This window comes from Chlorocebus sabaeus, chromosome 11, assembly GCF_047675955.1.
Source record: "Chlorocebus sabaeus isolate Y175 chromosome 11, mChlSab1.0.hap1, whole genome shotgun sequence".
NCBI lineage: Eukaryota > Metazoa > Chordata > Mammalia > Primates > Cercopithecidae > Chlorocebus > Chlorocebus sabaeus.
In genome coordinates this window covers 1,288,118-1,301,571 of record NC_132914.1, presented here as the reverse complement: position 1 = coordinate 1,301,571, position 13,454 = coordinate 1,288,118, and the positions used below count along the sequence as shown (strand labels likewise).

General features: G+C 38.9%; 1 protein-coding gene across 14 annotated transcripts in view; it reads right to left on the bottom strand.

Moving 5' to 3' along the window:
- ERC1 (ELKS/RAB6-interacting/CAST family member 1) overlaps positions 1-13,454 on the bottom strand; it is a 547,409-nt gene that overhangs the window by 448,919 nt on the left and 85,036 nt on the right. For all 14 annotated transcript variants that reach the window (XM_073020334.1, XM_073020331.1, XM_073020338.1 and 11 more), the window contains one exon: positions 6,085-6,501. In XM_073020334.1, the coding sequence (XP_072876435.1) occupies positions 6,085-6,501 (417 nt within the window). The remainder of the gene's footprint in view (positions 1-6,084; positions 6,502-13,454) is intronic.

The window sequence follows — 13,454 nt, the reverse complement described above, 5'->3', positions numbered from 1 at the left end:
CTATTTGTCTTTTTTTGTCTTAGTCCATTTAATGTTGCTATAATGTTTCAACTGTGGTAGACAATAGGAAATATGTTCATTTTCTCTCATTAACTAAAGAATAATGACTAATTTATAGTTAGAAAATAAACAAGTTAGAAACACATTTTGGCTTTTTATTTTTTGGTGCAGTGGCATGATCTCAGCTCACTGCAACCTCCGCCTCCCAGGTTCAAGCGATTCTCCTGCCTCAGCCTCCCAAGTAGCTGGGACCACAGGCATGCACCACCACGCCTGGCTAATTTTTGTATTTTTAGTAAAGACGGCGTTTCAGCATGTTGGCCAGGCTGATCTTGAACTCCTGACCTCAAGTGATCTGCCTGCCTCAACCTCCCAAAGTCCTGGGATTACAGGCATGAGCCATCACACCTGAGAAACAAAATGTACTAATTCTCCTTTTCCCTAGTTGTTTCTTTGTAAAAGTAAGTCAACTTTTACTTGCACACCTGAGAGAAAGAAGTCTATGTGACTAAAAAGTAAAACTTATGTCTGAAAATTTTTTTTCAAGTTTCAAATCTTAGCCCTCAGCACCCCTGGTTCAAGGGTAGAAGCTCCACGTTGTTCGTGAAGTACCTTCACAGATTCAATCCTCCACACAAGTTCTGAATTTATCATACTCACAACACAGTGGGGACAGAAATAAAAAAGAAGGCAGGGTAAATGGAAAGAACCGTCACCACTTTTTCGTATCTTAACTTGCCCAGTGTCACGCACCATTGTACCTGAACCCATTACCATCTCTGGTAAATAGCACTGTGCTGAGAAAACGTCACCTTGTCAAAATGGAAATGAAGGACAAATGATGTAATTTAAAAAGGAGAGGAAGGGCCAGGCACAGTGGTCTAGCATTTGGGAAGCCAAGACCAGCAGATCACTTGCGGTCAGGAGTTCAAGACCAGCCTGGCCACACAGTGAAACCCCATTTCTACTAAAAATACAAAATTAGCCAGGCGTGGAGTCGCCTGTCTGTAATCCCAACTACTTGGGAGGCTGAGGCAGGAAAATCACTTGAACCCAGGACAGGCAGGTTGTAGTGAGCCGAGATCGCACCACTGCACTCCAGTCTAGGTGATAAGAGTGACACTCCATCGCAAAAAAAAAAAAAAGAAAAGGAGAGGAGGAATAACTTAAATAAATAAGGTATGCAATTGTTATCGTTTTCCAAAATTGCTACAAATGAAAAACTAAGAATTTATTTTTCTTTTCTGGATGGGTATGGTGGCTCATGCCTGTTGTCCCAGCACTTTGGGAGGCCAAGCCGGGAGGATCACTTGAGGTCAGGAGTTTGAGACCAGCCTGGCCAACATGATGAAACCTCAACTCTACTAAAAATGCAAAAATTAGCCAGGCGTGGTGGCAGGCACCTGTAGTTCCAGCTACTCAGAAGGCTGAGGCAGGAGAATTGCTTGAACCCGGGAGGCAGAGGTTGCAGTGAGCCAACATCGCACCACTGCACTTTAGCCTGGGCGACAGAGCCAGACTCCGTCTCAAAACCAAAAAAAAAAAAAAAAAAAAAAATTCTTTTTAAATTCCTATTCGTTTTCTAGTTTTTCTGTGTGTGTGTGTGTGTGTGTGTGTGTATATATAAAGTATATATATGTAGAAAAATATATAATATATATTTATATATCTAATATAATTTTTATTGTAAATAAATTTTATTTATCTTTGTACATATTTATTATAAATAATGTGAACATATGTCTCTTTTCTCCAGTCTCCTCTGCTTACACCTTCTAACTGCCAGTAATACAGCAAGCAGTCCTCAGATATGCTAGTTAGATTCAGAATTCCCTAGCCTAGAACATATTCAAACATTAGCACTTTTAACCTCAAAGATTTTTGCAAACCTAACATGACAGCAGTTGTACTAACACGGTATGTTGATTAAAATAAGAGACAAAAAACTAGTAGGCTGCAATAATGTTTTAAAACAAAGTTGTATTTAATAATCACAATAGCATCTACCAGCATTAAATAAGTAGGAGCACAGACTGAAATATATTTAGTTGGCCTACAGAAAATGTTTGGTATGCATATGGATTGAAGACCCAAAAATATCCACAGAGGATACCATAGCAGGTACCCTCTGCTAGCGAACTGAAAACCAAAGTTGGGGCCTCAAATGTTGGTGTATTAACAGAATCACCTGTCAAGCCCCCAGCACTGACCAAGTCTTGCCTGTAATTCAGCATTTGTCCAATAGATGTCCCCACTCTTCTATCAATCAAATGAAAGGAGCTACAGCAAAATACAAAATCTAAGAATAAGTGGTCACACAAAAATGTGATTTGAGTATAAACAGAAAATACAATGCTTAATTGAAATCTTACTTTTTATCTTTCGGCTTTTTGGAGGGAGAATTATTTACCTCCTACCTACAAAATCATGTTCATAAAGAAAATGTAAAACTAATTACAAATGCCATTTTAATGCTATCTTATTTCATCAAATCTAAGATGCCACTGATTATAAGACACACCACTGTTGTAAGTGCTGAAAAGAAATAGTGGAAATGCCTCCAAATAAATCATGACACAAAACTTTATCATTTACGGGTTTTCTGTCAGCTGGTTTGTTTTTGAAGCAGACTGTTGCCCAGGCTGGAGTGCAATGGTGCAATCCTGGCTCACTGAAACCTCTGCCTCCTGGGTTGAAGCTGATTCTCATGTGTCAGCCTCCCACAGAGCTGGGATTACAGGTGTGTACCACCACACTCTGTAAAATTTTTGTATTTTTAGTAGAGACAGGGTTTTGCCACATTGCCCAGGATGGTCTTGAACTCCTAGCCTCAGGGAATCCACCCGCCTTGGCCTCCCAAAGTGCTGGGATTACAGGCGTGAGCCACTGCACCTGCCCTAGCATTTTTACTTAATACTGATGGCAAGAGTTAGTTTTTTAAAATTTATTTAAACAGAGTTTAATCACATATCATCATAAACTGTTTTCGTAACTGTCTCCATACCCAGTAATTTTGTTTCAATGCTGATTTACAGAATATTTATGCAGAAACACTGAACAACAAAGTTAACGTGGAAAATACCAACAATGCTCACACCTCAGCTGAAAGGATGACAAAATGAATGGACACGATTATGTTTGTGAATACACAGGCAAATAAATATACTAGGAATGCTGCTTTGCTGACAGAGACTGTTAACATGACACCCAGTGTTAACACTTAACTCAGTTTCATTGTTAGAACAGGGAAAGCTGTGACCTTTAGAACTGATTAAATGAGGGCCAGACATGGTGGCTCACGCCTATAATCCCAGCACTTTGGGAGGCCGAGGTGGGGGGATCACAAGGTCAGGAGTTCCGAGACCAGCCTGACCAACACGGTGAAACCTCGTCTCTACTAAAAATGCAAAAATTAGCCAGGCATGGTGGTGGGCGCCTGTAATCCCAGCTACTCAGGAGGTTGAGGCAGGAGAATCACTTGAACCCAGGAGGCGGAGGTTGCAGTGAGCCAAGATTGTGCCACTGCACTCCAGCCTGGGTGACAGAGCAAGACCCCGTCTCAGGAAAAAAAAAAAAAGAATTGATTAAATGCCAGTTTTTTTAAAAGATGGACAATAATTCAATAACTAAAGAAATTTTTGGATATCCTAACATTGTCAGCCCATAATTCTTTGTGCTTCTTCATACGCTAGTGACATTCTGTACATCTCCAGCAATCATTTCAAGTCCCCATTCCCCTAACCTAGATCACAGCAGTTAAATTCCTTACTATACTCCCTTGCTCCCTCTTCTCTCCTTCCTCCTTTATTCTCAGCACAACCAGAGTAAATTTTAAAAGCTAAATCAGATTGTGTCACTCCTTTGATTCAGCAGTGAAATGGTTTTCTCTCCTCTTTTGAATAAGATTGTTGCATTATCTGCAAGGATCATAAAGGCAGGTACTTTTTCTCAAAGACGGCACGGATTTGTTTGCTGCTATATCCTTAGTGCTGTGCACATGGTTGGTGTCCAATAAATACGTGACGAGTGAATCTGACTCTGGCTACCTCTCCAATTTCGCATCTCATTAAGTCTTCCCCTTATACAGTATATTCTGGCCCTCCGGCCTCCCTCCTGTTTCCTCAAAATTCCTTCCTGTGAGGTCTTTAAAACTGTTCATGCTTCTTCATGAAATGATTTTACTGGGCAAAGCTGGCTTCTTCTCTTCAGATCTCCACTGAAAGGGCACCTCCTAAAGGACACTTACCCTGTTACAAAACCCCCTTCCCAATTAGCACTCCACTCAGAAAGTCTTACTGAACAGTGCTGATGCACAGTATTCCATCCTTATAAAAGAAAAAAAGAAACAGAAATAATGAAGGAATGTATAAATAATAAAAATGGGGCTGGGTGCAGTAGCTTATGACTGTAATCCCAGCACTCTGGGAGGCAGAGGCAGGTGGATCACCTGAGGTCAGGAGTTCGAGACCAGCCTGCCCAACATGGTGAAACCCTGTCTCTACTAAAAATACAAAAATTAGCTTGTGCATACCTGTTGTCCCAGCTACTCGGGAAGCTGAGGCAGGAGAACAGTTTGAACCCAGGAGCCAAGATCGCATCACTGCACTCCAGCCTGGGACAGAGCAAAACTCTGTCTCTAATAATAATAACAATAACAATAATAATAATGGGCCAGGCATGGGCATATTGCCTATAATCTCAGCACTTTCAGAAGCCAAAGAGGGAGGACTGCTTGAGGCCAGGAGTTCAAGACCAGCCTAGGCAACATAGGGAGACTCTATCTCTACAAAATATTTTTTTTAATTTAAAAATTAACGATGCATGGTGGCATGCACCTGTAGACCTACCTACTAGGGAGGCTAAGGCAGAGGGCTCACCTAAGCCCAGGATTTCAAGGCTGCAGTGAGCCATGATCATGCCACTGCACTCCAGCCTAAGTGACAGAGTGAGACCCTGTCTCTAAAAATAAAAATAAAAATTTAAAATAAAAAAAAATGACTGGGAGCATATACATAACAAAAATTAATAATTATTACTAAGTAACAATACCTTGGGTTATAAGTTTTTGTTCATCTATTTCCTAATTTTACTACAATGGATTTCCAGTGTATTAACATTGTTTTTAAAAAACAATGATGTTCTACTTCAAAAATAAAAATGCCCTCACTGTAAATACAGATTTCAGACTTTTTACAAAAGGAAAAATTATAGAACAACCTACAAATTTAGAAGCATTTTTTTTAATTATTATTTTGCTGCTTTGGGAATATGTCATTTTTTAAACCTCCTCCCTCATATTTCATTTAAAAAGGAATTATTCATACTTATACTAACAGAGATTGGGGATTTATTTTCCCCTGTCCAAAAGTGAAAATTATCTGAAATCCAATCATATATAGAAAAGTTATTATGGCTATTAATTTTTTAATTCAATATAAGATGATTTCTTCCTTTATGCCTCCTTAAAATGATACATTATTTAGAAAAGTAAAAAATTATCAGCAGTCACCAAGGTCGGTTAAAAATAAGTAACACTGTGTCTCTACATCACTCTCTCCAGCTATGCCTCCGTGGCAGCCAACGATTTTTATCACGTATCTTTTACAGCAAGGCAACAGTTTCCATGGAAACCACAGGGCAAATATCCATTACTGCTGCCAAGGACTTTTAAGAGCACACATAAGCTGAGATAACCGCTTACTCTCTTTTATTAATATTTTTAAATGGTTAGCTAATCTGATTCTGGTTTTGTTGTGTGTGTTGTCTCTACGAACAGATCTAGAGACGAGTGAAAAATCAAGTAATTTTTGTACCCCTTTAGCAACAAACAAAGTCTCAAAATCAGGGGAGCAGGAGAGAAAAGACCCAGAAAGTCACTGAGTCAGCATACATGCCAGACAATGTCACCCCATTTACAACAGGGCAAATCAGAACAGAAATCAGTGACGCACTTAAACACGAAAGATGAAATTCTCTTCCACTAGCACAGCAAAGCATGTAGATTTATTGGGGCCAAGATGCTGATTAATCAGGGGAAAAAAAAGATAATCAATAAATCATAAAACTAAAAAAGTAGCCACATACCTCTCTCAACATATTGTTCTCTTTCTCCTTCTGCTCCAAAAGGCTTTCTAGGTGATGAACGTGCATCTCTGCCTCTGCCAGTCGTCTTGTTCTCTCATGGTCTTCCTCGGTAGCCTTGGCAGAAAGTCCTTTGCTCTGCAACATTTCCAGAAGCTTCTTAATGGATTCATCTCGAGCATTTAGGGTCTGCTTTTGAGTCTCTATACGCAGCTCCATTTCCTCCAATGTCTTTCGAAGAAGAAATAGCTCTTTGGCCTGCCGCTCATGCTCAGCATGAAGCCTCTGAAAGTTCTCCTCTGTCAGCTCTGCTACACAAGGTTCGCCAGTCCTACTGCTACTATCTTGCTGAAACAGCTGATTCAGGTCCCTCTGGATCCGCAATTCATCCTGGAGAGCCTGGATTGTCATCTGCATGTGCTAGAACCAAGACAAAAAGAAAACCCCAAATCAGCTTTCCTCCTCAAGTAGCAAATCAGAGCAGCCTGCAGGAATCAAAAATAGCTACAAGAAATCTGCATCTAGCAAATTAGGATTCACCTTATTCTGTTTCACAGGTCCTTAAAAAATAATTGAGATAATATGGAAAATGTCAGTAATTTAACTTCAGTTTATTCCCGACAGGAAGCGAAATAAGTATGGCACTCCTCACTTTGCATAAACTATAATAAAGACACTGTTCAAAATTAATAGAAGGTATTACACAGAAACTAAAGTTGAGGCAATGTGGGAAATGGGAGATCTACAGGAATATGAATACATTCATTCAAAAAATTTCATCAAAACGGCCGGGCGTGGTGGCTCATGCCTGTAATTCCAGTACACTGGGAGGCCAAAGTGGGCGAATCAGCTGAGGTCAGGAGTTCAAGACCAGCCCGACCAACATGATGAAACCCTGTCTCTACTAAAATACAAAAGTTAGCCGGGCGTGGTGGCATATGCCTGTAATCCCAGCTACTCGAGAGGCCGAGACAGGAGAATCCCTTGAACCTGAGAGGTGGGGGTCACAGTGAGCCAAGATCGCACCCATTGCACTCCAGCCCAGGAAACAAGAGTGAAACTATGTCTTTAAAAAAAAAATTCTTTTTCATTAAAAAATACAAAGGATGGCCAGGCGCGAGGGCTCACACCTATAATCCCAGCACTTTGGGAGGCCAAGGCAGGTGGATCACCAGGTCTGACCAAGACCAGTCTGGCCAACATGATAAAACCCCATCTCTACTAAAATTACAAAAATTGGCCAGGTACGGTGGCTTACACCTATAATCCTAGCAGTTTGGGAGGCCGAGTCGGGCACATCATGAGGTCAGGAGTTCAAGACCAGCCTGGCCAACATGGTGAAACCCTGTCTCTACTAAAAAATAAAAATTAGCCAGGTGTGGTGGCACAAACCTGTAATCCCAGCTACTCGGAAGGCTGAGGCAGGAGAATTGCTTGAACTGGGAGGTGGAGTGTGCAGTGAGCCAAGATCACACCACTGCACTCCAGTCTGGGTGACAGAGCAAGGCTCCGTGTCAAACAAACAAACAAACAAAACTAAAGGACAGCGAAACATAAAATGACTTTTAAGTATTATAAACATTAAATAATAAATATTAACATTTAACTAGTAATCTGTATATGCCAGATTGTGCCACACATTTTTTATGTTATTTCATCTTCATTATGACACATGGACTTTTTTTTTTATTTTATTGTAGTAAAAATCCTTAACATGACATCTACTCTCCTAACAACTTGGAAGTGTACAATACATTATTGCTGACTACAGGTACAATGTTGTACATCGAATCTCGAGAGCTTATTTATCTTAACCAAAAGTTTATATTCCTGTTGATTAGTGACTCTCCATTTCCCCCACCTCCAGCAACCACCATGACACCCTTTGATTCTGTGAATTTGACTATTTTAGATACCCAACACATGTACTATTATTTAATTTTATAGATGAGGGCACGAGGTTAGAGAGGTTTAAGCACTTGTCCAAGATCACAGAGTAAGTGATAGAGCTGGCATTCAAAGCAATCCTTGCAGCCCACTAAATCTAGAAGCAAGAAAAAAAGAAAACTCCAAATCAGCTTTCCTCCTCTAGTAGCAAAAACAGAGCAGATTACAGAAATCAAAACTAGTAATACCTAAAGATAACAATATAGCGAAGTTTTTTTTTTTAATTAGAATAGGCAAAGCTTTTTATACAGGGGATGATAACAACATGGGTGACTAATTAAATAAAGGTATTAATGCAGATAAACTACTAAAAATGTTTGAGAGGGCATATCTTTAGCTTGTATCCCTAAAGAAGGTATATGAACCTTTAATCTGAATGGATACGTAAAGTCCAGTACATTATACAATGAATTCCAAAAGGCTATTACATCAAAAATCTTATTTTTAGGAATGAAGAAGCAACAATAAAAGATCATTCCCTGATTCAAGGTCTAGCAGTGTACCATACTGGGAACAACACTAAACTGTGATGAGAAAACATGAGTTTTAGTTCTGGCTCTCACACTGACTAGTTATGACATTTAGACACGTCACCATCTTTCTGGGTTTCAGATTCCTCCTACTTTAAAAGGGTATAAATACCTGCATTATCCATTCAAAAAAATCTTTTTTCTTTTTGGAAACAAGGTGCCTGCTGTATTAGTTTGTTTTCACGCTGCTGATAAAGACATACCCAAAACCGGAAACAAAAAGAGGTTTAATTAGACTTTCCATATGGCTGAGGAAGCCTCAGAACTATGGCGGGAGGCAAAAGGCACTTCATACATGGTGGTAGCAAGAGAAAATAAGGAACAAGCAAAAGTGTAACCCCCTGATAAACCCATCAGATCTCAAGAGACTCATTCACTATCATGAGAATAGCACAGCCCCCATGATTCCGTTACCTCCTCCTATGTCCCTCCCACAACATGTGGAAATTCTGAGAGACACAATTCCAGGTGAGATGTGAATGGAGACACAGCCAAACCGTATCACCTGCCAGTGTTTTTCAGCCTTAAAAAGGAAAGAAATTCTTACACATGCTACAACGTGGATAAGCCTTAAAGACGTTGTGCTAAGTGAAATAAGCCAATCACAAAAAGACAAACACTGTATGTATCCATTTACATGAGGTATCTAGAGCAGTCAGATTGATAAAAAGGAAATAGAAGTGTGGTTGCCAGGATGCAGGAGGGGGACAGAATGAGGAGTTATTGTTTAATGGGTATAGAGTTTCAGTCCATCAAGACGAAAAGAGCTCTGAAGACAGATGGGACATACTGAATGCCACCAAACGGTACACTTCAAAATGGTTAAGACGGAAAATTGTACGTTATATGTATTTTACCATAATAAAAAATTGGTTGGAGAGAAGATACCTGTCATAAAATTTCACTCATGGATATTTCAGGTTAGTTCTTATTTTTCACTATTGTAAGAGGCACCTTCACATATGCATCTTTACACATAAATCCACATTTTTCTTGGGAATTCTCAAAGATGGAATTGCTGAATCACGAAGTGTGCACGACTGTAATTCTGACACATATTACAGATCATTTCCATGTGTATCTTCGTGTATCTACTTTTGGGACTCCTCTCTTCTCGTTCTTTGTCCATTTTGTTATTGAACATTTTTTCCTGATCCATTTTAAGAGCTCTTCGTATTAGGAAAATAATCTTTCACCTGCTGTGTATGTTACAAATATTTTTCCAAGTGTGCCATTTTTCTTTTAACATTGTTTATGACTTTTAATAGATATCTTCTTTTTTAATACAAAGACAATGACATTTTCCTTTATCCTTTCCAGTTTGGGTATTATGCTTTTAGCAAGTAGTGAACTTTCAATTATGGTAGTCTTTAAACACTTGAAAAGCACTGCTATTTCTTTCGTAGAATAAACTTACCAAAAAAAAAAAAAAAATCAGGAGTTTAAATTCATGAATATAAATTTAAAAATGCATTTCACTATCAGCATCATCTTTTAATCATTAACAGTTGCTGGAGTTCAAAAGACCCTCAATAAAAAGATGTATCAAAATGCTAATTCTCTGAAAGCCTAGTTTCTTTCCCTTGGAAGTCAACAAAATATCCTGACACTCCTGAGTGAATATATCCCAAAGGGAAATACCAGAAGTTACATTCAACAGGGAAGCTGATTTCTAGGTATGACTGTTTGAACATTCATCATCCATTCATTCAGGTTAGGAGAAATATACATTGGCTATAGCTAATAGTTTCACATACGCTTTGGCACATATGGCTAAACGTAGCATGGCAATTACTATTTTGGTAAAGAAAGAAAACGTTAACTACTAGTGTGTCTGGCTCTTCAGCTCTGCTCGCACCCATTTTACTAGAGTATAAAAATACAACAATGCTGAGTGGTAGCCTAGAAGTCTATACAGCAGTTTTCTCCACTAAAATATAAACCAACATTTCCTCTTTTGGCTACAATCAGGCTAGCTTTATTTTATAAAAATTCCTGCCAACTCCTTTGGAAGAAGAAGAAGGAAAAAAGCAGATTGCAAGCAAGGCTACTCTTTCTCCAGCGTATTCACACAGAAGATAAAATGGGCATATTCACACATCACAGCCATCTATAATGATCAACCAAAAACAGATACATTGAGTTTAAGGAAAGATCTAGCTGTAAGATAATACTAGAATGTCTGTTTGGGAAGTCTGGTCCCGACACACTGCAAAATGATCTCACTCTCCAAATTTTACAGCAACACCCACTAGTCCACTTCTCACTCTCACACTCGGCTTGATTTTGAAAGGCTGGGAAAGTATTTGCCTAAAATTTACTCCAGGGACTGTACTATTATCACACCAAGCTATCTCTCAATGAAATGGTAGGATATTGTGAACAACAATAATGAAAATTCTTAACTCTCCTGACAGGGCCTATGGCTTTTATTACAACAATAATATATCTGCAAAAAACAATGACAGATCACAACTACTATTCATATATTTTAGATAAATATCAGAAGCTCTTCTGAGGCAGAACTTCCAACAAATAAACTCACTAGTTTCTCAGAACAAGAGTACACTTTGATCCCGTTTATTCTCATTCCTAAAATAACAGAACTATGTCGTCTAGAGACATTTTTAGAGAAGAAAAAAACGTGGATACGTGAAATGGTCATGATTACAAGCAAAACATCAGAGAGCTCAGTACACTGTTTGTCAAGAAGATCAGAATCAGAGAAAACACCAGCGCTGTACCCTTTTATAAATGTTAAATTAAGAACTTTTTTCTTCTGAAACATATAAATTCATGTATTAAATAAACTTTATTAATGTAACATGCAAAAGAGTTTTAAATAATTCTTAAGTCAAGCAAGTCAAGCTTCCCACTTAGTTAGGCTATCTGATGTCCTCATCTGTGCTGCCCAGGGCTGTATGCATATCCACAGAACAGCACTTATCAGACTGATCTGCAATTTAATTCTTGGTATTTATCACCAATGAACTTTCTAGGACTTAGGACTGTCATCTTCTTACCCTGGGCACAGCACAGTACTTGACTACTGTAAGTCCTCAATAAATTTTTGATGAAAAACTGACAAAAATTAAATGTTGAGAAATTATGTTGAAAGTAAATAGCTACTGTATATTAGCTGTATTTCAAGTATCTGGGAAGTTATACCACCTATTCCTTAAAAAAATAATGCAGTGAATTACTCTTATTCTAAAAAAATCACCACACCTGTAATCCCAGCACTTTGGGAGGCTGAGGCAGGTGGATCACAAGGTCAGGAGTTCAAGATCAGCCTGACCACCATGGTGAAACCCCGTTTCTACCAAAAATACAAGAATTAGCCAGGCATGGTGGTGCACACCTGTAATCCCAGCTACTCAGGTGGCTGAGGCAGGAGAATCGCTAAAACCCGGGAGGCAGAGGCTGCAGTGAGCTGAGATCCTGCCACTGCACTCCAGCCTGGGCAACAGAGAGAGACTCCAACTCCAAAAAAAAAAAAAGAAAAGAAAAAGAAAAAAAAAAATCAGTTCTACATCAACCAATACAAATAATTATTAAATCCAAGCTGGCCAAAATACAAACCACAGTCCTAATAAATATGTTAATTATATGCTCTAGGTTTATTCAATATTTGACCTGAAGCAAAAAGAAGCATTTTCAGATAATTAACAGTCAACAAAGATCTTTCATAGTTACAGTACTATACAAAGCACAGCAAAAGTACAGGATGAAGTTCTTACCCAAAAATAAAGCTCACAAATGGGTAAAACCTAAGAGTTATAACCTATTACAAATTTTAAATTAACGACAATAGTCAAGAAAGACAAAAGGAACACAGATAAAGCACTTATTTTACATGCAACATATTCAAATGAAGCTTAGAACCTATAAGATCATTATGAACTAAACTCACAAAACTTTAATATATCTCTATGAAAACAAAGTACAGTCGACCCTTGTACCACACAGGTTTGAACTTTAAGGGTCTGCTGACACATGGATTTTCTTCTGCCTCTGTCATCCCTGAGACAGCAATATCAACCCCTTTTCTTCTTCCTCTTCCTCAGCCTACTCAACACACAAATGATAAGGATGAAGATCTTCGTGATGGTCTACTTCTACTTAATGAATAGTAAATGTATTTTCTCTTGCTTGTGATTTTTTTTTCTTTTCCCCCTGAGACGGCGTCTCGCTGTCGCCCAGGCTAGAGTGTAATGGCACGATCTCGGCTCACTACAACCTCCGCCTCCCAGGTTCAAGCAATTCTCCTGCCTCTGCCTCCCGAGTAGCTGGGATTACAGATGCCCGCCACCACGCCCGGCTAATGTTTGTATTTTTAGTAGAGACGGGGTTTCACCATATTGGCCAGGATGGTCTCAATCTCTTGACCATGTGATCTGCCTGTCTTGGCCTCCCAAAGAGCTGGAATTACAGGCATGAGGCACCGCACCCAGACAATTTTCTTAACAACATTTTCTTTCCTCTAGCTTGCTTTACTGTAAGGATGCAGCATATACATAAAATACATGTTAACATACAACATACAAAATAGGTGTTAATCAACTATGTCATCAGTTAGGCCCTGGGCAACAGTAGGCTATTAACAGTTAAATCTGGGGGAGTCAAAACTTTTATATACAGACATAACCCCCCACTTTGTATAAACGTCAACTGAATTCTAGTTTCCATCATTTTAAAAGAAACATTTTAAAAGAAGAAATTAATTTAACGAGTCTGAACCACAGAGAATGAGATAGGGGAAGAGCCTCCAAGGTAATTTACTCCTCCTTATTGTTAGTTCAGTATTCTTTGAGTTAATGACAGAGATTTATTTTCTGTACAGCAAAGCACACTGAAAGCCCTCAAATATTAAACTAAATCAAAGTTTTCGGACTA